General features: G+C 43.5%; 4 protein-coding genes across 4 annotated transcripts; 2 read left to right on the top strand and 2 right to left on the bottom strand.

Annotated features, from left to right (window-relative positions):
• Window positions 1-1,940: 1,940 nt before the first annotated feature.
• LOC128754014 (tripartite motif-containing protein 16-like) lies at window positions 1,941-6,505 on the top strand. Its single transcript, XM_053856295.1, has 7 exons — window positions 1,941-2,600; window positions 2,857-2,952; window positions 3,027-3,260; window positions 3,364-3,520; window positions 3,596-3,652; window positions 4,440-4,493; window positions 4,572-6,505. The coding sequence occupies exons 1-7, from the start codon at window positions 2,031-2,033 to the stop codon at window positions 5,111-5,113; spliced, it is 1,710 nt and encodes a 569-aa protein (XP_053712270.1). The 5' UTR covers window positions 1,941-2,030; the 3' UTR covers window positions 5,114-6,505.
• Window positions 6,506-8,688: 2,183 nt separating this feature from the next.
• On the bottom strand, window positions 8,689-9,981 carry LOC128754607 (ecto-ADP-ribosyltransferase 5-like). The gene is made up of 2 exons (XM_053857337.1): window positions 9,908-9,981; window positions 8,689-9,557 (listed from the first exon to the last, which is right to left on the bottom strand). The coding sequence occupies exons 1-2, from the start codon at window positions 9,959-9,961 to the stop codon at window positions 8,691-8,693; spliced, it is 921 nt and encodes a 306-aa protein (XP_053713312.1). The 5' UTR covers window positions 9,962-9,981; the 3' UTR covers window positions 8,689-8,690.
• Window positions 9,982-10,758: 777 nt separating this feature from the next.
• On the bottom strand, window positions 10,759-12,347 carry LOC128753555 (ecto-ADP-ribosyltransferase 5-like). The gene is made up of 2 exons (XM_053855337.1): window positions 12,252-12,347; window positions 10,759-11,580 (listed from the first exon to the last, which is right to left on the bottom strand). The coding sequence occupies exons 1-2, from the start codon at window positions 12,330-12,332 to the stop codon at window positions 10,759-10,761; spliced, it is 903 nt and encodes a 300-aa protein (XP_053711312.1). The 5' UTR covers window positions 12,333-12,347.
• Window positions 12,348-13,729: 1,382 nt separating this feature from the next.
• On the top strand, window positions 13,730-25,135 carry LOC128753556 (von Willebrand factor A domain-containing protein 7-like). The gene is made up of 18 exons (XM_053855338.1): window positions 13,730-13,734; window positions 14,780-14,978; window positions 15,166-15,373; window positions 15,735-15,820; window positions 15,894-15,987; window positions 17,994-18,122; window positions 18,210-18,396; window positions 18,467-18,636; window positions 18,726-18,838; window positions 19,374-19,490; window positions 19,775-19,975; window positions 20,047-20,182; window positions 21,390-21,542; window positions 21,606-21,698; window positions 21,772-21,881; window positions 22,354-22,518; window positions 22,909-23,232; window positions 23,607-25,135. The coding sequence occupies exons 1-18, from the start codon at window positions 13,730-13,732 to the stop codon at window positions 24,033-24,035; spliced, it is 2,919 nt and encodes a 972-aa protein (XP_053711313.1). The 3' UTR covers window positions 24,036-25,135.
• The last annotated feature ends 1,345 nt before the right edge of the window (window positions 25,136-26,480 follow it).

Raw genomic sequence — 26,480 nt, forward strand, 5'->3', positions numbered from 1 at the left:
TATATATATATATATATATATATATATATATATATATATATATATATTTATAATTTATAATTTATATATAGTGTATATATATATATATAATTTTGCATCATACAGCTACAGTATCTACAATGTATGTTTGTATTATTGTAAAATAAAGTAATAAATATATTACAGGTCATGGACTGATTATTAAATATATTAACTAACTACAGCCAGATGATAAATGTCCAATGTAAAATATGTGACAGACATGAAATAAATCCTGATACCAGATTCACTTGAACAATTTGAATTGCAAAATAGAGAGACGCAGAGGGCCAAAAAAAAGGCCAAGACAGACTTGTATCATTTCATAATAAAGCAATGACTGATTTCCTTAAACTCATCTTTGCGTTTGAGATGCGTAATTCAAAACTGATTCGTGTGCAAAGTTAACGTTGCTCTGCCAGTTTAAAAATTGCTTGGCTGGCTCTCAGCGAAACTGATGGTGTTTACAGTATAAACAGAAATGTTTAGTCACCACGCACCATCATGATACTGTGCGACCATATGAGACGCAGAACGTTCTTCATGGGACAAAAGATAATATGCCAATGATAAATGCACTTTTTGTGCTTTATCGCCTGAGGAACTTGAGTTATCAGATGAAACAGACATGTCAGAATGATGCAGAAGTTATATAGAGGAAGTTACGGGACAAAAAATGAACCACAAGAATATTGTCTAGAAATGAGTGAGAAAACAATGTTGCTTATAAAACCTTGATGTTAAGGTTCATGCAAGCCCGAAAGGATTTGGCCTCAACAAATACCTTCAGTGCTAGTCTCTAGATCATGTGTCAAACTCGAGGAAGTTCATTCATGAGGACCGCAAGAACCTTTGAATACTGAATAAGTTGAGACACTGCAATTATATACAGTTCAGACTGTACAGTAAATAAACATCATGTCTGGCTCTGGTTTACATTTTCAACCCCTGCGTTCGTGTGACCTCCCCTGCCATAGCTGCCGTTGCTAGTGTCATCGCAGAAACTTGTAAAAGTAACAGTAAATACAGAGATTTGTTGTTATCATTCGGAGTGCGTCTTATTGAAGTGCAGTGGTGCCTCGGTTTTTAGAATGTCTCGGAATTCAAACCAAAATTTCTAGATTTTTTTGCTTCAGATTTCGAACAAAAATCCAGACCTTGTACGCCCCTGAAAAAAGCCGGAAAAAACATAGCGTGCGCGGACTGATCAGCTGACCCATGATGCGCTTTGTTATTGTGTATAACGCAGCCTCTGTATGCAGACGTGTCCAGTTAGCTACATTTACTGACTGTTTTTTCTTCATAATGAGGTGTGAAACCTTTCCTGTCTCCTCACTGGACCGTGGTAGAGTGTCACAGGGGAGGTGCTCGCTCTCCACACCTCCGAGGCTGGAGCGCTCACTCCAGGGTTTGATGTCCTGTTGTGGGCTGGAGCTGGGACAGGGATGAGGCGAGTCTGGGACAGAGCGTTACTTGGTTTATGACTTTGTCACAGCCAAACTGCACAGAAGCGCACATTCAGAGCTGGACACACACCGGGCACCTCTTCACTTCTGGAGAGACGTCACTCACTCAGCAACCCCTCCCACATGCAGCGGCCACACACATAGAGGAACAGCGCACCTGCAGCAGACACTCTACATTCACTCCTACAAAAGCCTATTTTAAGGCTTGGAACGCATTGTTTCTTTTTCCATTCATTGCAATGGGAAAAATCGATTCAGATTTCAAACAATTTGCTTGTCGAACGGCCGTCTGGAGCGGATTGTGGTCGAGAACCGAGGTACCACTGTACTTTATTCATGTGACTGTTGTGTTCCCATATAAGAAAGTGAACCTGAAATTCCAGCTTCATAGCACATTCCGAGTCAGGGTGAGGGGTGGGGGTGACATTAGAGACTGTTGACACCAAAAACAAGGTGTTCCATATAAGTGTGAGCAGGAAAAAGGAATGCACTCATTTGCTGCTCATTTCTTTTCAAAAATACATTTGCTGTGGAAGGTTTGGCGTCATGGCAGAGTCGGGTTTCCCATTACCTCCAGAAGCCTTTTGTCCTCTCTGCGGGGACACGGTGAGAGATCCGGTCACTATTCCATGCGGCGATGTTTACTGCCTGGAATGCATCAAGATCTACTGGGACCAGTACGACCACATCGGTGTCTACCGTTGCCCAGAGTGCCGCGCCACATTCACCCCGCGTCCTGTGTTGAGACGGAACCTGCCAGACGTCCATAACGGGCGGCACCACCTTCCTGAGCTCACGCCGTTCCCCCACATGCAGCGAGAGTCCTTCTGCGATTTTTGCGTCGGCCGCCGCAGCAAGGCCGTCAAGTCGTGCCTGGTGTGTTTGGCCTACTACTGCGAGACGCACGTCAAGCCGCACTACGAGTCCTCCACCTTTAAGAGGCACAAGTTGGTGGATGAGACGGGACACTTGGACAGGAAGATCTGTCCCCAGCATGAGAAAGGCCTGGAGCTGTTCTGTCGCTCTGATCAGATGTGCATATGTGTGCTGTGTACAGTTCGAGAGCACCGCAGCCACAACATCACCTCGGCAGAAGAGGAACGGAATGAAAAGCAAGTAGGATTTTTTTTTTCTTTTTACTCATCTCCCAATATATTTTGCATGTTACGCGCCACTTCTTTGGAAATGATGTACCATTCAGTTTATTTATTTATTTTATGTGCCTCAGCTGAAGACTGTTTTCACTTCCATTTATCATCGTACTTTTTCTTTATGAATTAAAAAATATATAGCCAAAGCTAATAGAGCAAAGATGCCATCCACCAGCTTGTCACGACTCATGATATCGATGTGTCATGATGTCCTCCATCAGAAAGTGCTGGTTGTTACCCAGTCTGAAGTTCAGCACATAATTCAAGAGAGGCTGAAGGAGCTGCAGGAACTTCGCCACAATGTGGACGTTCTCAAGGTAAGTTGGTTAGTCGGATGTCGCGACCCTTTGTTTTCAAAATGAAAGTGACTCTGATGCCTTTTATCCCTCAGAGCAATGCCCAGCGGGCGCAAGCAGAGAGCGACAAAACATTCCATGAAATGCTGCAGGCAGTGGAGCGCTGGAAGGCGGAAATGAATCAGATGATAATGGCTAACATGCAGGCCGCCATGTCGCAAGCCGAAGGTTATGTGGAGCGTTTGGAGCAGGAGATTCAGGAGCTGCAGCGCCGAGACACAGAGCTGCGTCAGATCCTGGAGACGGAGGATAACATTCACTTTTTACAGGTCAAACAAGCACAACTTTGCAGAGTATCATTTGTTGTTGTTTAGGAACGTACTTAAGTGCTTTAGCTGCATATTCTTAAAAGAAATATCTGGGGTGAAACAGAATTTCCCTACGCTGTGCGTCCCTCCGGAGGCCATGGTGCCCAAAGTCCTCATCAATCCTCAGTTCTCCTTCAGTGAGATGAGCAAAACTGCGACAGATATGAAGGAACATCTGGACGACATCTGCACCAAAGAACAGAGCAAGATCTCCAAAACTGGTTTGATCTCATCTGCACTTTTGAATGATAACGTTGATCTCTGAGAATTATTCGTAAATGTCATCGTCTCCACAGTTAGTGAAACTCCGATTTACATCCTGCTCCCAAGAAACGGAGACACACGGACAAAAGGTATCTGACTCATCTTAAGTGTTTGACAATGCTATTGCACAAGTGGAGTCAGAACAATCAATAAAGAATATGTCTGACTTTGGAATGGTTTTACATATGCAAACTGTGGATGACAAATGAGATCTGGAGTCACCTGTAGCTGAATACGTTAAGAATATTAGCATGTGCTAAAACAGACCTTTTCTTTGGTCATATGGCGAGTCAGTCTCTTCCACCACATCCTGTCAAGTTACACATCTCCTTTTCATGTTCATGTTCTCTTTTCATCTGTTTTTTCCTGGAGGCTCTGCCTCTTTTTCGGTCCCTTTCTCCCACCCTTGTACACTGTTTCGGTCAGGAGCTGTTCAACATTGTTTTAGTTTAGTTTAGTTTTTTATTTCAATTTCATGAATACCATATTCTGTAGAAGAGGATTAAGGGCCAGTGAATTCTCAAATTAAAGTCATTTTATTTTCCGTCACTGGCCCCAGTCTCTCCCGTAATATTTATTTATTGCACCCCCAAAATGATGTTGTGAAAAAAGTGTCAGTTTCTTTACTCAGAACAATATGACTAGCGATGAATTGACAGCGAATTCATTGGGTCCTGTAAATAAATGTACAATATTTACAGTCAAAGATGAGCCTCTGTTTGGCTATGTAGCATGTAGCATCATGGATAGCAAGGAGCATGAGCATTAGCTCTCTGACACAGTTTCTAAGCAACATTTCCATTTCATTTTTTGCTCCTAAAATGCACACAGATCTATAGATAAATGATTAAATCAATTAATATATTTCTTCTACAGCTCCTGCTCGGATGGATTTTCAGGAACCAAAAACAAGAAGCGACTTCTTGAGATGTAAGTAGAAATGTGACTCATATCTACTGGATATCTACAAACAGCAGTGTTTCCTTCCATTCCTTTCATTCCCCTCAGACGCATTTCAGATGTCCTTTGATCCAAACACGGCCTTCAAAGAACTTGCCCTGTCGGATGGGAACCATAAAGTCAGCCGCAAGAAGACCGCCCAGTTTTACCCGGATCACCCGGAACGCTTTGACGGCTTCGCCCAAGTGCTCTGTAAAGAAGCCTTGAGCGGTTTCAGATTCTACTGGGAGGCGGAGTGGAGCGGCGAGTTTTCCATCGGAGTGGCCTACAGGAGCATCAGTCGCAAAGGCAAGAATTCCAACAGTCTGCTCGGCTACAACGACAAGTCCTGGAGTCTCCTCTGCTCCGATTCGGGCTACTCAGCCTGGCACAACAAAGTCGACCGCGACCTTACTAACTCTCCTCGAGCCACACGTATAGGCGTCTACCTGGACTACGCCGCCAATTCTGTAGCTTTCTATTCAGTTTCAGAGAGCATGGAGCTCATTCATAAGTTCAGAGCTCAGTTCACGGAGCCTTTGTTGGCAGGATTTGGAGTGGGCTCCTCCGTCACCCTCTGTCAGCTGAAGACACCTGGCAAGCCCTACTGAAACTGAGGCACACATTTATTCAATTTGTTAGATTTAGAGGGGGAACATTTGGCTTCCACTCAACTCTGCTCGAGCGTGAAGTCATTCACTTTAATAAATGTGCAATATTCTGTTTTTCTAAATTTCATCGATTTTTGCTAGCAATGTTAGAATGTACTTCATAAAATGTGTAGTTTTTCAGAGCCTTCTTTTGCAGAGGATAACAGCTTTTGACATAAACACCTTCAATAAACTAAACTGATACTTTATGTTTTCTGCTGTGCTGGTCCTATTCCATGTTATTCAAGGAGCCACACTTTATTTCACTTCCATCCTGTTCAATCTCACTGTTTGCACTTTGTCAGCTGCGCGCTTTATAATCACTTGATCATGAACGCATTGTTATCGTACTGAACATGATCATCATGTGTTTTCTGGATTTCCATTTTCAGAGGGTCAGTAGGGGGCGCACACCCCCTCATACCTGCATAAAGCAATATGGTGCATTTATTTTGAGTTCAATATTCTGTAGCAAAACACAAAACTGAGTCACAGAAATGTACAATACGAATACTTAATATATATATATATATATATATATATATATATATATATATTCAGGAACAGTTTCGTTCCTGGTGCTGTCAGGCTGCTGATACTGTTTATTTGTTTCTTTGGTCATATGGCAAGTCAGTCTCTTCCACCACATCCTCTGCTTTACTTATGATTATATTTATGAATTTGCACAGATATTCCAAAGCATTTTGGCTGATAGACAGACAAGAAAGAAGCCTTTTTGATGTTTATAAGTGACAGGGTGATGTGAAGATCAAACAGGTAGTTTCAATATATTTGTTTCTGATCTGAAAAATCTACCAAGGTGACTGAAAAAGATAAATGAAATGATCACAAGGGGAAGAAATAGCTGCACATTTCTGTTTTTTGAGTTCATGCAAATGGAGAGCACTTTTCAAATGATGTTGTCTTTGTAAAACACAGCAGATTTGTTTATGTTTTTCTTGTCATTGCATTATTCCAAGTGGAAAAAACTGCAGTCGCTGTTCATTTGTTTGTTTCAGCTGGTCAAGAGAGCAGCGGGAGGAAAGCGACGGCAGCGCTCAGCATCAGGTTTGGGTCACAAACTACATGTCTTTATTGTTGTTTATGCTGGATGTGTACTGATAGTTTCAAGACCCCTTCATGACAATGACAGAATAGACAAGAAGAGCACCGTTAAGCTTCTTAGTCTACGCCAATAGGTCTACATTCAGACTTGCAAGAAATGTGAGGTTCATCTGTCTAAAATCTATTTTTGAATTTGACTGTATTTTCTTACTAGAATGATGTAATAAAATGAAGTTGGCAAATTCTAATTTCTCTTCCTGGACACTGCTCATTCATGTGTTATCAGAGGACACAAAAAAAAAACCCAATGGGGATGATGTACCTTTGTGTCCATGTATATTGAATTATAATGTAATTCAGTGTCGCAGTTGGATTTACATGAGTCACACAGTGCTTCTCTTTTCCCTTGGCAGATAAAATGAATACTCCAAGTGGAATGAACAGTTCAGCGTCAACAGCGTTCATGGATCACTTTATACCGAACTTCGCCTTCGGTCTCATTTCCTCCAGTTTATTCCTCGGCGTCCCACTGTACAGCTTCACGTTTTGGCAGCTCCTTAAAAACACCAGAGGGAACCCCAATTCAGACATCTTTTTTGCCAATATAATCGTGGCCGATTTGTTATTTTCTTTGTCTTCCATTTTCTACTTGGTATATCATTTTCACTCTTTCCGGCCCTGGTTCCACGCATACACATTCTCAGTTGGACTGTTGTACACGGCACGTCCCGTCTTCCACTGCTGCGTCTGCGTGGACTGTTACGTCGGCGTCGTCCATCCTGTGTTGTTCCTCCGATTCCAGCCGCTGAGGTTCAGAGTGGCCTGCACCTTTGTTGGATGGCTGATCAGCTTAGCCTCCTGCTTCTATTCCTGCATCACCTTCTTCGATGTTCAGAATCTTATGACCTATTTCGTTGAAAACATTGTCTTTTTTTGCATTATGCTCTTTTGCTGCCTGTCAGTTCTCCGCACCCTGTGTTGTAACGGACCAGGAGAGAACTTGGCAGAGCGACGGAAGAGGGACAAGGTGAAGCGGAAAGCCTTCAAAATCATTTTACTCCTCATGATCTCAATGAGCATCAATTTTTCACTCTATATTTGTGTAATTCCTCTGCTGTTCGTCATGACAAATGATGAGTATGTTTTAGCAACCGTTGTTACTGTTGCTGCTAGTATACTCACTGGATATGTGCATCCACTCGTCTACCTTCATAAATGTGGGAAGTTGACCTTTTTCAAAATGTTCTGAATTAGTTTCACCTTTCTGTCCAGTCCGAATGTGCCACGTCGGTAAAAGGGTCAGTGAGGTGAAGTGATGCTAATTCAGTGCAAGTAAAGTGGCATGGCGCACACTCATCGATTCATCAGGTGGTTCTTTTATTTCAAAGTTCTGTGAAGGCTTGAAGACATTTGAGCACAATTCAACTTTCCTGTACTCATGGCCCACTACTCCACATCACATGTAGAGGGTTCTTCCTCACAGACATCACTACAAACTTCGTAGGGAGGGATTAGCATAGTGGCCTTTTCCGAAGCTCACCCAAAATGCTCTATACTCCATGTCCATTTTGGTTCTTGAACTCACCTTTGTCCTTGAACTCTGGGATGAAAAAAAACTATTAAAAAAAAGCAGCGCAAGTCGCATGTGAATCTATCTTCAGGGTAGCTGTTTGGAGTGTTACACGTATTTTTTCTCTCTTCTCATGCTGGAGCGCATTTTTTTGGTTCTGCATTTAGTCTTAAGGCAACTTTTAAACCACTCAGCAAACCTTGATAGTTTACCAGGGTCAAAGTTTTGAAGTGAGGCGTCACATTAGCAGTTAACTCTGCGGTGCCAATAGTCTTTGGCGTCAAGTGGGAGGTGCATCAGGTTTAAAAACAACTCACCGGCTTCTTCCCTCACTCATTTACCAGTGGCATTTTCTGGCACAGACTTTGGCGGGTGACAACATAAATTGTTCATTTTCCCTGTCGACACAGCAACATGAAACCAGAGTTTTCTTCACTTCATCCTGTGTCTGAGTCACTGCTTTTAATGGCTTAATCTTGCGGTTTCATGTGGATGACAGAAGAAATTGTACAGAGGAGAATAGTTTCAGCAGACACCTGGCTGTGTGTTGACACGCTCATAATCACATGGAGCTGCCTCCCAACCACTCACAGTTCACTTTAGCGGCAGCATCGAGACCCTGACTCTTTCTCAATGGTTATATTGGTTATACAGTTCACTCATTTGAAATATTTCCATCTAACTAGGACATTTTCTGAACCATTTCATGTCTTCAACAGTCATGGATCAAGAGTTTCAACCACAATACAATCTAGAGGCCACATAGCATAAAGAGTTATAAATGTGGGCAGTTGACCTTTTTCAGAATGTTCTGCATTAGTTTGGCTTCTCTGGTTTTAGATGTCTGTCCTGTCCAAATGTTCCACCTATGTAAAAGGGTCAGTGAGGTGAAGTGATGCTAATTCAATGCATGTAAAGTAGCATGGCGCACACAAGAAGCAACATCATTCGAAGTCCAAACATCTGTGAAGGCTTGAAGGCATTTGAGCTGCCTGAATGTTTTTTGACAAGTGCACAATTCAAATTCGACTGTGTTTTTCTGGTACTCTTGACCTGGTACTCCACAGCACATGTAGGCCGAGGGTATTTCCTCACAGATATCACTGTAAACACCTCGTAGGGAGGGATGAGGACTTCGCGTTCATTTGGAAATTTTGAATATTGAGAAATGGCTGCCCCAAAGCAGGTCTCAATCTTAAAGCATGTTTTACCAAATGCTGGGCTCGCGTAGCCGTTCATGCTGCTGGAGGTGAATGAGCCAAACCGAAAGGATTTGTTCACAACGTCTCGGCGAAAGCTGAGTCCAACCCTCCGGTAGACAGTGCGACATCTCCTGCCCTGCTTCGATTTGAGTCTTTGAACAGCAGTGGTCAGGTAGAAGTGGAGAGCGTGATATTGGAAGGTGGTTCTGTAGGAGGATGCCTCAGTGCGCACGGCCTGATTGAACTCTGCATAAAGCTTGGGCTGCTCCAGAGTGTAAGCGTAGACGGCCATTTTCTCCTTCAAAGTGATCTTGCCAGTGATCTTGCCAGTGATCTTGCACTGGATCTTGTTGCGGATCTTGTTGAGGCACTGTTGGAATTTCTTTTTGGCTTTCGCTTCAAATTTATTTTGTGCTTTATGCCAAGCCAGCGTAAAGGTTCGGTTCATACTTTTTTCCTTTTCCAAGAGCTCTGCTGCCAGTTGTTCCATTTTTGAATCACATCCTTTATACATGTCGTCAACAGAGTTGGGAGCGAGATCCAGGTGAAGTGGTGCCTGAACAGCATCCTGGAAAACAGTGGGAACACACAACTTGCATGAAGGATTAAGCATGATTGAGTATATGTATAACGCATGTACTTATACTGTAGTGTATGTATATGTATACATGTGTATATATTTTTTAGATTTTTAAGAGGAAGGATCTTAAAGCATATGTTTTCTGCTTGATTGAAAAAAAGTATGATGTCGTACAGACATAGATTTTTGATGATACTTTTCAGTCATACAGTATATAAAAGGTAAACTTCAAGTGTACCCACTCAGTTTAAGTATTACTCACAGTGCACTTGAATAAACTACTTCTGCCAAAGCACGACAAGACTGTGAAAACCAAAGTTGCATGAGCAGCTTCATACCATTGTAGATCCAAGCCCGACCCCAAAGGTCAGCAGGAGAAGCATCACAGCCATTGTTGCACCTGCAGACGGACTCTTCATCAAGCCTCTGCACCAGTTCTGCTCCTCTTTGACTTAAATACAGTGCTTCTGCAGAGTCATCATCAAACTCAAATCATACCAGCCCACTTTTGTCTCTATGTCTGTCAGAGAAAATGAACCAAACACACACATGAAGAAGCAGAAACTTGGTGGGTGAATTTATGTTAAGCATCTTGTGACCTTTCATGTCACATGCGCTATGAATCAAGATCTCTTTTTTTTATTTCAACTCACATTTCTCCAGAGTTTTAGTCACTTCAGTTTGAGTTTTCACTCAGACTACAGTCACTGCTTTTAATCTGGCGGTTTCATGTGGATGATCGTACAAAAGAGCATAGCTTCAGCAGACACCTGGCTGCGTGTTGACACGCTCACTCCACTCCCAGTTCACTTTAGTAGCAGCATCGAGACTCTGACTCTTTCTCAATGGTTATATTGGATGAGGTGCAGTTCACTCATTTGAAATATTTCCATCTAACTATGACATTTTCTGAACCATTTCATGTCTTCAACAGTCATGGATCAAGAGTTTCAACCACAATACAATCTAAAGGCCACATAGCATAAAGAGTTATAAATGTGGGCAGTTGACCTTTTTCAGAATGTTCTGCATTAGTTTGGCTTCTCTGGTTTTAGATGTCTGTCCTGTCCAAATGTTCCACCTATGTAAAAGGGTCAGTGAGGTGAAGTGATGCTAATTCAATGCATGTAAAGTAGCATGGCGCACACAAGAAGCAACATCATTCGATTCATCAGGTTGTTCTTTTATTTCAAAGTCCAAACATCTGTGAAGGCTTGAAGGCATTTGAGCTGCCTGAATGTTTTTTGACAAGTGCACAATTCAAATTCGACTGTGTATTTCCAGTACTCTTGACCTGGTACTCCACATCACATGTAGGTAGAGGGTTCTTCCTCACAGCTGTGACTGTAAAGACCTCGTAGGGAGGGATGAGGAGCTCATGTTCATTTGGAAATTTTGAATATTTAGAAATGTTTGCCCCAAAGCAGGTCTCAATCTTAAAGCATGTTTTACCAAATGCTGGGCTCGCGTAGCCGTTCATGCTGGTGGAGGTGAATGAGCCAAATCGAAAGGGTTTGTTCACAACGTCTCGGCGAAAGCTGAGTCCAACCCTCCGGTAGACAGTGCGACATCTCCTGCCCTGCTTGGATTTGAGTCTTTGAACAGCAGTGGTCAGGTAGAAGTGGAGAGCGTGATATTGGAAGGTGGTTCTGTAGGAGGATGCCTCAGTGCGCACGGCCTGATTGAACTCTGCATAAAGCTTGGGCTGGTCAAGAGTGTAAGCGTAGACGGCCATTTTCTCCTTCAAAGTGATCTTGCCAGTGATCTTGCCAGTGATCTTGCTCAGGATCTTGTTGCGGATCTTGTTGAGGCGCTGTTGGAATTTCTTTTTGGATTCCGCTTCAAATTTATTTTGTGCTGCATCCCAAGCCAGCGCAAAGGTTCGGTTCATACTTTTTTCCTTTTCCAAGAGCTCTGCTGCCAGTTGTTCCATTTTTGAATCACATCCTTTATACATGTCATCAACAGAGTTGGGAGCGAGATCCAGGTGAAGTGGTGCATGAACAGCATCCTGGAAAACAGTGGGAACACACAACTTGCATGAAGGATTAAGTATACTGTAGTGGATCCTAGTTACTCCACTGCCAAGGCTGCAAGGCTCACCTGAACTGCTAGTCATGTGATTTTGTGGTTATGCGGTTAAAGCACATCCCTGAGTGTCACAGTTGTTGGTTTGCGTCCGGCGTATCTCTCTTGTGCATTTATTTTTAGCATGAATACATTTCACCGTGATCCTCTTCGAAATGTCAAGTGCCGTTGATAGAAATGCATGAGCCATTTATTTTATTTCTATATTTTTGCCACCAATAACGTCGTCCTTGTATATATATATATATATATATATATATATATATATATATATATATATATATATATATATATATATATATATATATATATATATATATATATATATACATATATATGTATATATGTGTATATATTTTTTTGATTTTTAAGAGGAAGGATCTTAAAGCATATGTTTTCTGCTTGATTGAAAAAAAGGATGATGTCGTACAGACATAGATTTTTGATGATACTTTTCAGTCATACAGTATATAAAAGGTAAACTTCAAGTGTACCCACTTAGTTTAAGTATTACTCACAGTGCACTTGAATAAACTACTTCAGCCAAAGCACGACAAGACTGTGAAAACCAAAGTAGCATGAACAGCTTCATACCATTGTAGATCCAAGCCCGACCCCAAAGGTCAGCAAGAGAAGCATCACAGCCATTGTTGCACCTGCAGACGGACTCTTCATCAAACCTCTGCACCAGTTCTGCTCCTCTTTGACTTAAATGCAGAGCTTCTGCAGAGTCATCATCAAACTCAAATCATACCAGCCCACTTTTGTCTCTATGTCTGTCAGAGAAAATGAACCAAACACACACTTGAAGAAGCAGGAACTTGGTGGGTGCATGTGGGGGGGGGTTGATGGTGATGTTCATCACCATGAAACTGCTCATCCAAAATGCTCTCAACTCCATGTCCTTTTGGTTCCTGGACTCACTTGAGTTTGTGAACCCTGGGACCAAAAATATTCAAATGAAAAAAGCAGCACAAGACGCACATGAATTCATCGTCCTTCAGGGCAGCTCTCTGGAGTGCTGCTCCTCTGTGGATGTGGTGATTTGGACCCTTGCTCAACTTGCTTCATCTCTTCATTTTGGCTGAGTCTGTGCCTTCTTTTGAATCTTTTTAAAAAAACACATTTTTGCAGACTTCTGGATTTGCCACAGGGAATTTCATCCTCGGCGGTCTTGCCCCCATGTTGTCTCTGTACCTCTCTGTTTGCTTGTCTGTCTGTTTAACTTACCTGATTCTTATGTGTCCTGTATTGATTTTAATCTTGTTTTTATGTTAAGCATCTTGTGACCTTTCATGTCACATGCGCTATGAATCAAGATCTCTTTTTTTTATTTCAACTCACATTACTCCAAAGTTTTAGTCACTTCAGTTTGAGTTTTCACTCAGACTACAGTCACTGCTTTTAATCTGGCGGTTTCATGTGGATGATCGTACAACAGAGCATAGCTTCAGCAGACACCTGGCTGCGTGTTGACACGCTCACTCCACTCCCAGTTCACTTTAGCGGCAGCGTAGAGACCCTGACTCTTTCTCAATGGTTATATTGGATGAGGTGCAGTTCACTCATTTGAAATATTTCCATCGATGACATTTTACTGAACCCTTTCATGTCTTCAACAGTCATGGATCAAGAGTTTCTACCGTGATATCTATCTAGTGGCCACGGAGGAAGACAGGCAGAGGACCTGTCTGACGGAAAAGATGAACTAAATTAAGATTTGTTGCGTCAAACCCTGATAAGAAATTCTGAAAGATAAAGAAGAGGAAGAAAAAAAGAAGAACAAATGGCCACCGACTTACGATCCTAAAGATGAACCATTTTATTTGGTAAAGTTGCTACAGAAAAACGCTTAGTCACGATGTGTTTATGAACTCTGCTTAGCCTGCCAGATGGAGGTGTCAACATGAACCCCAGAACTATTGAGTGTCCCAAACCCTGAATAAGAACTGAGAAGGTGGGCCTCACCTCAGGTTCCTGGGGCCACCACATGGGTCGTTCAACCACTGCCATCGCCACACAAGCAAAGGCACAGCTGATCCGTCCACTGACCACACACAGACCAAGACATTATGGGGTATCAAGACTGAGACAAGACCGCAGTGGGTGCGGGATTTTGTTTCAATGAAACAAACGCACATTGGTTAACCAATCAGGTGTTAGCTGAAACAACCTGAAACACCCCCGAGACCAAGACAAGAGCTAGACCCTAAAAAAGTGGTCAGGAGGGACGTCACTGACCAGTCAGGAGCCCCCAGCTGCCTGGAGATCAGAGAGAAGAAGTGAGCCAAGTAGCCAAGTAGGAGAAGACAGGCCTGACCCGACAGTGCAAGTTGCTATTGGAAAGATTTACCCTGAACCCGAGGAGCGCAATGAGCTCCATTACCAGTTGCATCCAAGCATGTCAGGAGCTGCAGACCCTGGCCCCTTAGTGGTTTCCTATAAATGGCCTAGGAAAAGGTGTGGGGAGCACTCAAACAGCAGATGAGCGCATTGATACACTCGCCACTCTGGTCCAAACCGGAGGTACTCCCTGTGACTCCCCTGAAACGGATTGTGAAAATGGGTGTCTATGGCAGTTATTCGATCTCATTCCATCTGACAGGTTGCAGGAGTCATGTATTGAATCCAGGATGAAAAGGCTGCCCCTCATTGGAGAACTCAAGCTTTCTCTCTCTCTGTTAAGAAAACTGCTAATACAGGTGTGGCTGGTCTGTGTCCAATAATATTTCACACTGCCTCAAACTGAGCATACATCAGCCAAGAGCAATGACAAGGGCCTGTCAAAGACTTGTTTAAAACTATCACTATATCACTGTTGGGTGATCTGGTGCTGGTCCTGTGGCAGCGTGCGGGAGCGTCAGCAACCAGCAGTGGAAGAACAACCCGAGCAAATCTGTGCATTTCTGCTGCTAAATATAAGTTGTTGACGTCCTCGCCGAGCACCTGTACAGTAATCTTTAATCTGTGCAGTAATCTGATCCAACTTGATCAACCTCTCAACAACCTGTCAGGTAAGATTGTGCTAAAAACATGCTGTCACTTTTCATGCTTCATGCTTGACTCATGTCTCCCGCATCAACCCCATAAATAAAAAGGACATGTCGTGTCATTGGTATAAGACTCCTATCCAGACGGACAGCCATGCTCCTGCTGGCAGCGCTCCTGCTCTCTCTGGCCAGCGTCGCCCAAGGATTTAAACCAATGTTTTCAAAAGGTTCAACCACTCATCGGGAAATCACCATTCGTGCAGTCCTCCAAAAGACGGCCGAGGTCTGCCGGGACATGGCTGCCGCCGAGGGTCGAGACTTCAGCCTGACTGTAAGTGGAAATAGGACCTTCACACATCAGGTGAAACACCAAGAATGAGGATGGTGAGTGTGGTCCAGTGTACACGAGAGAGAAACTGTTCGCTGGCTTTTCTCTTAACTTTGGACCATGTATTGGAGTTCCTAACCACCCTCTGTATCCCGCAAAGCTCTGTACATCCAGCGCCTCTTTGTTTCAGATCGACGACAGCCTTACGCCGGAAAGAGTGCAGGAGGCCTGTTTGCCATCAGGAAAAGACTCCTCTATTCTCTCCACCGTCATGTTCCACACTTCTCTTCACACCATGACCTTGAGCAACGCGTTAGTGGACCAGGTGTACATACTCAGTGCAGTGCGCCACTTTGACGACGAGACCATCCAGGGTGGACGCGCCATCATCACAACAGGTCAACTTACCCTCACAATAGCCTTTTTACCGTAATCTTTTTATAGTATAGTATAGTATAGTGCCAAACAAGAAGCGGATGAATAAATCCAAATGACCTGAAATTATAGTTCTAGAGTCAAGACTACACTTCGTAGAGTCACATTCACAGAGTGTTTTGTTCTTTTTCAGTCTTTAAATATGTGTTGATCTTCTTAGTAAAGCATCTTCAGAGATGTATTGCTCCTCATTTGTTGATACTGAATATAAAGATGGTACCAACAGTCACTGGTCATCTGGCTATCACTGTTAATTGTAGGTACATTGCATGAGCAATGAATGTTGCATTTAACATTTCACTCTTTGCTGATCGGCTGTTGAAGGTGTGGCTGCTGTGAAGCGAAGTGTGAAGCAAGAGGACTTCATAGCAGGTCGCCGGACCCTTGGCGCTACCTGCCACACCCTCCAGGTTAGTGGAAGAGCAACCCGACCAACTCTGCACATTTTTGCTGCTAAAATAATGTATTGGCGTCTTCATCCAGGACTTCTACAGTCACAGCAACTGGGTGGAGCTGGGGAAGACCTCACCGTACAGCAAGCTGATCCAACCTGACCAACCTCTGGACAATCTGGCAGGTGAGACTGTGTTTGGGACTTTCCTTCCGTGACTTGAAAACCTCACAGACCTGTTTGTCACTGATCCATACATGACTTGTGTTTGAAGACGTACTTTAGCTTGGTAAAATGTTTTATGGAGATCCATTCCTGCCAGGTAAAGCAATTTGGGCAAGAAAAATGTCATCAGAAAAAAAATAAAAAATAATTCAAAGGAGATCCAAGATGGCACCAATGTGTGGTGCTGATCCTCGTGATCTACAGCCACTGCCTATGGCAATGGTTTGAAAAAGGACTTGGAGTGCAAGGAATTGTTCTTAAGTGAAAGGGTGAGCAACAGCTTTGAGGTGACTTCTTTCAAAGTAGGACGTAACAATGCTGTGTTCTACGTTGCCATCTACCGCCCACCCTAGTGCAGTAAGGAGTTTCTCTCTGACTTTGAATGCCAGAATTGATGTGACCACTGGTCAGTCATATATGAGGCTGCAGTCGTCTCTATTAAAAACTGCTGCTGCTGCACAAACAATCCACGTGTCCTGTTCATAACCTTCAATTCCTATTGCACCACAGACCGCCTGCTCACACTCAACCTCTGACACTTGTGACTTGTTTTTGGATTTTTTATTGATAAAGTTGCCACCACCACAGCGGTCACAGACTTGACCGTCTGTTGCTGTCTTAGGTCCTGCCACTTTTAACCGGTTTGAACCTGTAACTGTGACTGTTCTAGAAAAAGTGGTCAGACACATGAAACCATCTGGATCCCGCCATGATGTTGTGCCATCACATCGACTCAGAGATTTTCCCCCAGCGATTGGACTTCAAATTATTAATAGCAGCCTGATTTCTGGAGAGGTTCCTAAAAGTTTTAACCATGCCACAATATTGCCACTGTTCAAAAAAACCTGGTCTGGGTCGTTCTGTCCTGGCAAATTATAGGCCCATCTCCAAGTTACCATTCCTCTCCAAAATTCTGGGAAATATAGTTTACTGCAACCGAAATTATTTCTTGTCGATTTTAATATTTTATAGGGTTTTCGGTATGGTTTTAGGTCCCATCACAGCACATAATCTGCATTGTTGAGCGTTTTTAATATTCTTAACCTGTGGTGCTGGAGAACATTGTGTGTTGGTTCTGCTGGATCTTACTGCTGCTTTTGCTACAGTCGATCACATTTGAATTTAGCGCCTCCTCCACTCTGTGTGCATCGCTGGGTCTGCGCTCAGGTGGTTTAAATCCAACATGTCCAACAGCACTATGAGCGTTGTCCTCTGTTCTACCTTCAGCCACTTGGAGAAACATGCATGGAAACACATGCAGTTTCTTGGGAGGAGTCTGTCCTGCAGCTGGTTCAGAATGCAGCGGACAGGTTTTAAAGTGGATCACACAAAAGAGAGCACATCACTCCTGCTGAAAACTGAATGAAACTAAATGCAGAAATCCTGCACCACTGGCTCATTGAAGACCGGTTTGCCCACCACTGTCAGGAGGCGTCAGATGCTGTGTGCATCACTGACTTTTCCATCCAATGTTGACAAGATCAACATTCTGCATCACATGTTGACACTGCGCTTCAATGGATCACTGCAAATCAAGGAACAAAACCTGTTTGTTTTGTTTGGTTTTTTGTTTTTCTTTATTCAACATTATCATATAACTGAGTTTTATCAGGAACATGTGTTTATTGATTCATTTATTTTGTTTAGTCTGGTGGACTGAGTGGCGTTGTCATGCGAGCAATGATAAAGTAAACACATGACATAACGGTTTAAACCAAATGAAAGTGAGAGAATGACTTTAGGGAGTTACTCTGTTCGCTTTTAAACGCTATTTTTACATTTCAGCTGAGTTCTTACGCTCATCAATAAACCAAACGAGTCATATTCATTGCATCAAACCACCAGAGGGTGCAACTGAGAAGTCAGTGGATCACTGTGCTAGGTTTGGTCAAATGGAATGAAAGTGCAAAAACTCTTGACTGTTAAAGTGTTTTGGTGTTATTAACCTATTTGCATTTTTGCTGCAGGTCCTGATGTTCCCACCTGTAGAAACTGCGCAGGAGATAGTTGTGATGACAACATTCTGCCGGAGCTGCTGAACCTGGGACTCATCACGACTGGTTATTTTAGCCTGTTCTCCTCAGTGAAACCTCCAGGTAACACGTGTTTCAGTCCAAATTCGACAGTCTCAAAACAGTATCACTGCCTTGATAAACAATAATGTATATCTGTTTTCTACAAAGGGAAATGCAGCCACGGTGGGTTTTTTGATAGGACGAGCAGACGGGACCCGGTTGGGGGAATAAACAAGGATACAATGGGGTCCAGCCACGGTTCACTTCACCCCAAGGCAGCCGATCTGGCTGTGAAGGCAACCATAGAACTTTTGGGGGACATCAGATTGGCCGTGGGCGACAAGGCTTTTCTCCAGTACGAGCTGAGAATGTGTAAACCTCCTGTCAATACAATAAGTGATGCGGGACTCTTGCTCCGCCTGCAGATTGGTGGGCCTCTCCCAGTCCTCCGTGCTGTGTTTCGTCATCGACACCACAGGCAGCATGAGCGATGACATCGCCGAGGCAAAGAGAGTTTCTTTTGACATCATTGACAGGAAGAAGGGAACGTCCCAGGAGCCGTCTGCCTACATACTGGTGCCTTTCAATGACCCGGGTGAGTGAATTTGCCTCTGCGATACAAGCATCATATGGACACAAACGTCTGCTTCATTCACGTCAACACTGAGTTGCATGGTTTGACAGGTTTTGGACCTCTAGTGACGACAACTGATGCAGAAATCTTCAAAGCCAGCATTAACAAACTGACTGCCAGTGGAGGAGGGGACAACCCCGAGATGTGTTTGTCTGGATTACAGGTTGTCAAAACTGTCAATCTTCCATTTAAAGAGCAGTGTATTTATTTATATCTTCTGTTACAGTGTTTCTTTGTGTTATTGTTAATGCATCCACAATACTTTAATAGGTTACTTTATGTACAATATATTTTTAATGTTTAGTTGTTTAGATGCCCAACATGTTTCTTTCAATATGTTGACACAGGACTGAAGGGTGGATGAGGTTTCATGAAACAGTTTCATGATTTTCAGAGGCCAAAATGTTTGGACTTGAACAACTAATTCAATGAAACCACATATTATTTCTAAACCAAGAGCGCCATCTAGTGGCCTCTGAAAATTAGGACACTGTTTCCTCAACCCTGCGATACTGTTTCATGAAACCTCATCTATCCATCACTTGCAAACGTGTTCCTGACTGATGAAGAGGGCAGAAGGGGCGGGACAAACGACAGTTGAGTTTGATGGACATGTTGCCATCCAGTCACTTTGAGCCTGGTGCTGTTGTTCAATCATGTGCGTAAAATAACCAAGATACATGTTTTATGGTTTGTAGCTGGCCCTGACGGCAGCGCCACCTTCCTCTGACATTTTTGTCTTCACCGATGCTCCTGCTAAAGACGCTGATCTGAAAAGCACAATCACTGCACTGATCGAGAGCACCAAGTCTGTGGTGAGTCGATTCCATCCGATCGTCCAAGGTTGCACTTTGAAAAAGGATTCTGGGAAACACATGCATGGATAAGATTGTGGGAGCGGAGATATTTAAAAAGTGACTGGAACATGTTTCATTGACTATTTACATCCATTGTTTTCCAATGGAAATGCTGCTGATAATGATGCTAATACAATTGAGGTAGGCAACGCTGTTTAAAAATAAAAACAGAATGACATCAAAGGTCATCTGTTACTATCAAACTACCATCTTTGCAACCCCTTTTTTTCAACCAAATTCAGGTGACGTTCATGTTGACGAGCGTATTTGCAAGACGACGGCGCAGGGACAGCCAGGGTGTGGCCCCACGTTCAATTGGTCCAGCAGGCGTTGAGCTTTACCGTGACCTGGCCAGAGCCAGTGGTGGTCAAACCATCGAGGGCTCTAAGTCTGACCTTGCAGCTGCAACAGCTGTGATACAGGACTCGTCCGCCAGTGCAGTGGTGGGTACTTTGTCGTGACCCAAAAACAATGCTGTGGTGGTTTTGTAAACCTGCCGTTGTGGCCCTTTCAGGTGACAGTTTTTCAGGCAGTGAAGAAGCCTGGAAGTCCAGATACTTTTACGTTTACTGTTGACGGGTCACTCCAGAACATGACGGCCTACATCACAGGAGCCTCATCGCTGACTTTCATCCTTACGAGTCCCTCAGGTGATTTGAGACACCGAATTAGCTGGAAGAATAAGATCATGGAACTTCACTGATATAGTATGTTTCAGAATGCATGTTAGTGACAGAATGTGGCTTAATATATTGACGTTGGGAAAGTGGACTTGTGCGCGATGACAAAGGCAGCCATGATCATGGCATGTTGACTCGCTAGCAGAAGTGATTCCCTTGGATGTGAGGTTGGGGTTAGGTGAACCCACCCAACCTCTTTTTTTTTTCTGGTTGTGTCACGCTGCCACAGAAAGCGAGGCATGTGCTTCATCGAATCAAAAAAGCGTCAACAAGCAACGCTGAACAGTTGTCGTCAGTACAGGATGCAGAAGTCCACTTTCGCCATGGGAGAAATCGTCAAATACGAGAGAAATGAATGAATGAATGTATGAAGTCAAGTCGAAGAATAGGGACACTATATTTCCTCAATATAAGACTACCATTCTCACTGGCTACTGACCACACCACTCAAGCCACCTACCTCTGCAGACCCTTTCCTGACCTCTGAAGCAGTGTTTTTCAACCTTTATGAAGAAAATATCAGCTATTTTGTCATGCTATTTGCAGATACAAATCTGAAATGTGTCTGTTTAAAAATGTGTCCAGAAAGCAGTGGAGAATATGGCAAAAATATATCAGGATTTATTTATTTGAAATGACAGTTTCGATTTTATCCCAATCTCTTTTGCGTGATTTTATTCAAGTTTGGGGAATTTCCATCTTTAACATTCTTTGCCTCAGCTTCGTAACAACAGTGATTCTTTCTCTTCACATTTTGGAGCGCATTTATTTGGTGCTGCATTTAGTTTATAGCCAGCTTTTAAACCACAGACTAAACCTTGGTTGTCTACAAGTGTCAGTAAAGTTTTCAAGTGAGGCGCCACATTAGACAGTTTTTGGTGTCACAACAAGGAAGACTCCATCGTTCTGTCTTGCAGGTGTGTGGTCAAGTTAGAGTCGCAAAAACAACTAGAACTACTGCGACTGATGGTCGAGCCAACACATCAGCATAGATCTATAGTGTCTAGAAACAATTTGACCGAATCCATGTGGTCTCCTCACGTTGGTAGACCGTCAACACCTTCTCATTGGTCACTTTGCCATATCGCCCACCTCTCTCTGGAAAATTGGGTGAAACCAGATCATTTCCTGCTGTTGGAAATGTTGATCAGAGTGACAACGTCTCATGTGATTCTAGGTGCATCTCAGACGTCTAGTGAGACCAGTGGCCCACTGGCATCAATGACAACCGCAGGAAACCTCAGGCGTCTGAGCCTCAGCACCGGCAACCAAACAGGATTATGGGAAGTCAGCGTGAATTCAAACGACCCCTACTCTGTTAAAGTGACAGGTACGGCAACTGCATGACTATTTCAGGTCATCTTGCATGTTAATAGTTCCGTGATCTATTCAGGTCAGAGCTCAGTGAACTTCATCTTTAACCTTGTGGAGGCCTTTGAAGGAGCTCATGGGGACTTCAGTCTGAAGGAGGGACGACCTTTCGCAGGTCAGAGAGATTTCATTGGGTTTCTGTGTCGCTCCATGTCTTAACTTATGGCAAATCTCTTGCCCTACTACAGGAGGGAATATCAGCCTCATGATCACAGTGACTGGAAGCGACTCGGTGAAGGTCACAGAGGTCACTCTTTTTGACAGCTCAGGGCCAACACAAGTTAATGGAACACTGGAGGTGAGTCCTGCTTTCACTGAGTTCCAGCAGAGAAGTTATGACTGCACTGTCATGTGATAATACCTGGAAAGGAGATTCAGAATCTGTAATATATGAGGTGGTTTTGATGAGTCCAAGGCTTGTTGCATCTTTGCTTGACACAGCTTAATAATGAATAGTCTTCGGAGTTCCAGTTTAACATTGTTATTTCCATTAAAACATTAAACAGAGCACACAATTTCATTGGGCTTTGATAGAGGACAAAAACCTTCTTCCAGTTCATATTTGCTTAGCAGTGGTGACTGGCAGATGAGGATTCCTTATTTTCAGAGCTCAGTAGGTGGCGCTCTTGGCTTAGTAGTGTGAGATTTCATTGAAATAGTTGTTCAAAACAGAACATGAAAGGGATGGAGTGCCATCATCAGGATTTTCACTTCTTTTCTGTGGCAGGCAAAGTGATGCAGCAGCGCATGACTTGTATTTCACTCCAAAGTCTTTAGGTGGCGGCACCTTTCTAGCACGGTTCAACAATGTCCCGGCAGGAGAGTATGTGGTGCGTCTGAATGGGGAAGAGAGCGGTTCCATATCCAGGGCATCAGCGAGCAGCTTCCAGAGACAAGCCTCCACACAGATGAAGACTTCCAGCATCTCTGTCACCGTGAGTTGGGAGCCAAAGTCACGCCCCTCTACTTCCGCATCATGGGACCTAAAGTTGACAAAATATATGAGCGGGAGTCAGTGGAGAGATAAAAGCTATTTTCTGATCTCACTTGTAATATGTTACAGATTTCCCATATGATGTCCAGGTGGGACCGGCTCTACAGGCTCACAGCTGTAGCTAACCTTTGCTAGCTTCTACCTTTGATAGTCAAGTACCTTCAACATCTGCCTTAAAGTTTTTCTTTTTACTGTGTCAAACGGTTCTGTCTCCATCTGCTGTTGACCTCATGATTTGTGAAGTAGCATCAGAGCTCACTTAAGCATGAAAACTCTTGCGAAACAAACCACTCCACACCCAGTCTCTAACCTTCAAGCATTTGCATTATAGGCCGACGTGAGCAACACCAGCATTGAACCAGGATCCACCATCTCCATACCTTTCACGGTTGCCTCCATGGCCAACGGAGTGGTCAATGAGTCTGCGACAGGGACGTTCAAAGTACGATCCAACAACGACCGCAGCTTCCCATCTTCCTCACCCAGCTCTGTTACTGTCGAGGCTGGAAGTGGAGGGAAAGCCAATGGCACCATCACCGTAACGGTGCCCTCCAGTGCTGCATCAGGCTCTGACCTGACTCTGACTATTGAGGCAGAAAACGCAGATGCTAGTGACATCAACTACGCTGTGGTGCGGTTCTCCATCACTGCCAAGGTGAGGAACGTGTAAACATGTGTCGAGCTGGTGAGAAGAATATTGTGTTTCTCAGACAATTCATGTTATTCAGGCAGAGAGCTATTGAGTCTAGTTCACTTTTGCCAGGGGAGTCCAACACAAGAGACACAAGGGGCCAAATGATCTGACATTTATTTTGTCCTGCATCAACATTTCTTGATTCCGAGGAAAAGATAGAATAATCTTTCTCAACAACACTTCCGTGTTATGCAGCAGTTCCACATTCTGGTTAATGGCTCAGACAGGATTAGAAGCCTTCCTTCATTGGAAAAATGACAGATGATTCTTTTTCATGCTGTGGTTGGCGGTGCTGAGTCATGTGAGCGTGAGCATCTTCGGCTTGTCGTCCTCAGGTGACGGACGTTGACCGGCCAGTGTGCCAGGTGGTCAGCAGAGCCAGCTGCCCCAGCCACTCGTGTTCCTCATCACAGTGGGAATTCATCGCCAACATCACTGATGGCATCAATGGCACCGGCATCGACAGCGTTCGACTCCGCCAAGGCAACGGGACACTCAACGTCAGCTCTGTCTCCGGCGCAGGAGGCGAGAACATCACTGTGGCTTCCTATAGCGCCTCCTGCTGTTTCCAGAGTGTGGAGTTGGTAGCTGTGGATCGAGTGGGTAACGTGGGCTCTTGTGTGGGTCAAGCTCGAGCACTGACCACTGCTGCCCCCCCCACTACAGCTCCTGCCACTACAGTGAGCACCACTTCCTCCGCTCCCTCCTTCAGTACTACATACTTCCTCTGGGGCAGCTTGCTGCTTTGTCTGCTCCTGAAATGAAAATCAGTTAAGGTTCTATTGCAATGAGAACAACACTGCGGAAGCAACACTGTTGTTTGAGCCATGTTTGTACACCAATTATTTCATTCATCAAATGGTATTTTATATCCTACAGAGATGTGTACACAAATATTTCTGATAAATTTGACTAAATGATTACGATGTGATGTGTTCATGATGTCATCAATTGAATCCTGCTATTGAATCATGCTTCGTCTTTGGCTTTTTGCCACAGCGAGTCAGCCTCCTACACCTTCACCTATGGACTCTCACTCTTCATGACCTTCTTCCTCTTCTTCTTTTTCCCTGTACTTCCATTTCCAAACCTTCTGGCCTCCCTAACTTTGACTTCAAACTGTAAAACAACAAAATAAGAAAAAAATAATCAGTACAGCGAAGCCAAAGTACATTAAATAATATCTGTTCAAAATAATAGTTTTCCAAAACCTATCATCCCACAATCCTTTGCACAGTTTGCTTGTGGATCGCCGTTAGAAAAATGTGGTGTACTTGAAGTTCATCTGATAAAGCGTAGTAGTATAAGTACAAATATACTTCAGCATGCAATTTTTTATTTTCAAATAGAGTATGCCATAAGTAAAGTTCAAGTATACTGACACGGTTTCAGTTTCAGTGACCATGAGCTGGTTCATACGTTCAACGCTCAGTTCACTGAGCCTTTGTTTGCAGAGTTTGGAGTGGGATCCTCAGTCATCCTTTGTCATCTTAAGACACATGGCAAGCCAAACTGAAACCGTGGCACACATTTATTCAATTTGACTGCTGTCGAAGAGAAAAAAAATCACATCTTTACACACAAAAAAAAGAATTTGTCCTGTGTAGAAATTGTAGAACTAAATTAAACTAAAGCTAAACTGATATTTTAGCAGGGACAGGATGATGTGAAGATCAAACTTTTTTTGCTCTGTAAAATGCTAAATGGAAGTGTGTGTTGTGATCATAAGGTAATTCACGGGTTTAAGGAAGAAATGACGCGGCGAGAAGTTGTTTCGTTTCCACATGAGATTGCAGCAAACTGTCCTGACGTAGGCATTGTACATGTAAAACATTAGTGACGGATGATACATCACTATGACATTCTTTCAAATTATCCAGAACTGTTTTGTTGTTTCTCCTCTGCACGGCCACGAAACTTTCCACCAGGAGTCCATCTCAGGGTTGTTGTGAGCCTTGAGCTTGTGACGTGACCGTCAAAATGATCTTTGGACCAAAAACCACAGTGGCATAGTGGCCTTTTCTGAACAGAAGCTCATCCAAAATGCTCCCAACTCCATGTCCATTTTGGTCCTTGGACTCACCTGTGCCCTTGAACTCTGAGAAAACATAAACAAAAATAAAAAAAAAAAGCACAAGCATAAGTTCCACATGAATTCATCTGGCTTCAGGGTAGCTCTTTGGAGTTTTGCTCCTCCGTGGACATCGTGTTTCAGACACTCGACTTGCTCAGCTCTTCATTTTGGGCCGTCATGCCTCGCACTACTCCACTCTGGATATGCTCGGAGATCCCTCAGGAGTCAGGTGGACAGGCTGAGGAGGGAAATATGTACTGATATATATATAGAGCTCTCAACAAATACACTGCGCTGCTCATAGATTATATCAACTGAGCGACCTCTCACTCATCTCACCAGTGTTTAAACACTTAATGTAGAGATGGGTACCGGACTCGCTACTTTCATTGGTACCAACCGAATTATATCCGTAATACCAAGCACCAATTCACGTAAAATCATATGGTACCAATGTTTCGGTACTTGAACGCATTCTTGTCATTGGGAAGGAGAAGGCAATTTTCCAAGCCGGACCTGAACACACCACAGCATAATGATGTTGGTACCTGTCTCAGCCGTTTAACACGGTAGCTCATAGCAACAAATCTTTTTACAAACATCCACCTGCGTGGGGTTCATAGTTCTCTGTATACACGGTGTATGTCAGTCAGGTGGAACCCGAAGTACCTGTAGAACTGAGAGAAAGGTGTGAACCTACTGTTTGTGAAACAGCATTAACTATTTTTATTTTCATTTATTTATTTATTTATTTTTACATGCAACCTTTGCACAAGAAGTGATACGTAAGACACACATGAATCAAGTCCCAGACGTGGCCAAATACACAAACTACTCAAGCACACACAAACACCACTGTAAATATTTTAGAGAGGCATCAATAAATCATGGCATTATTAGCCTTTCCTTCACTTCATCTGTCACATCACAGCACTGATGCCATCCACATCTGCCCACAGGCTCATATTCACTCATGCGTGAAGCAGGTCAGTAACTACAATCAACTACAGTCTCTCATAAACAGCTGGATTTAAGTGACTAGAGCTGGTCCAACCTTTTATCCTCGTCCAGTATGACGTCGCCCTCTAGTGGCCAAATGATTAACACGCGGTTTCTTCCCCACTTGTGCACAGAA

The sequence above is a fragment of the Synchiropus splendidus genome, chromosome 2 (genome assembly GCF_027744825.2).
Source record: "Synchiropus splendidus isolate RoL2022-P1 chromosome 2, RoL_Sspl_1.0, whole genome shotgun sequence".
NCBI classification, from domain to species: domain Eukaryota; kingdom Metazoa; phylum Chordata; class Actinopteri; order Syngnathiformes; family Callionymidae; genus Synchiropus; species Synchiropus splendidus.

Coding starts and splice junctions, on each gene's coding strand:
- LOC128754014 (XM_053856295.1), top strand. CDS start 2,031: ATGGCAGAGTCGGGTTTCCCATTACCTCCAGAAGCCTTTTGTCCTCTC. Junction 2,953..3,026: donor ACAATGTGGACGTTCTCAAG/GTAAGTTGGTTA, acceptor TTTATCCCTCAG/AGCAATGCCCAGCGGGCGCA. Junction 3,261..3,363: donor ATAACATTCACTTTTTACAG/GTCAAACAAGCA, acceptor GGGGTGAAACAG/AATTTCCCTACGCTGTGCGT.
- LOC128754607 (XM_053857337.1), bottom strand. CDS start 9,961: ATGGCTGTGATGCTTCTCCTGCTGACCTTTGGGGTCGGGCTTGGATCT. Junction 9,558..9,907: donor TCGGGCTTGGATCTACAATG/GTATGAAGCTGC, acceptor ACTGTTTTCCAG/GATGCTGTTCAGGCACCACT.
- LOC128753555 (XM_053855337.1), bottom strand. CDS start 12,332: ATGAAGAGTCCGTCTGCAGGTGCAACAATGGCTGTGATGCTTCTCTTG. Junction 11,581..12,251: donor TCGGGCTTGGATCTACAATG/GTATGAAGCTGT, acceptor ACTGTTTTCCAG/GATGCTGTTCATGCACCACT.
- LOC128753556 (XM_053855338.1), top strand. Junction 15,374..15,734: donor ACGCGCCATCATCACAACAG/GTCAACTTACCC, acceptor CGGCTGTTGAAG/GTGTGGCTGCTGTGAAGCGA. Junction 20,183..21,389: donor CATCCTTACGAGTCCCTCAG/GTGATTTGAGAC, acceptor ATGTGATTCTAG/GTGCATCTCAGACGTCTAGT.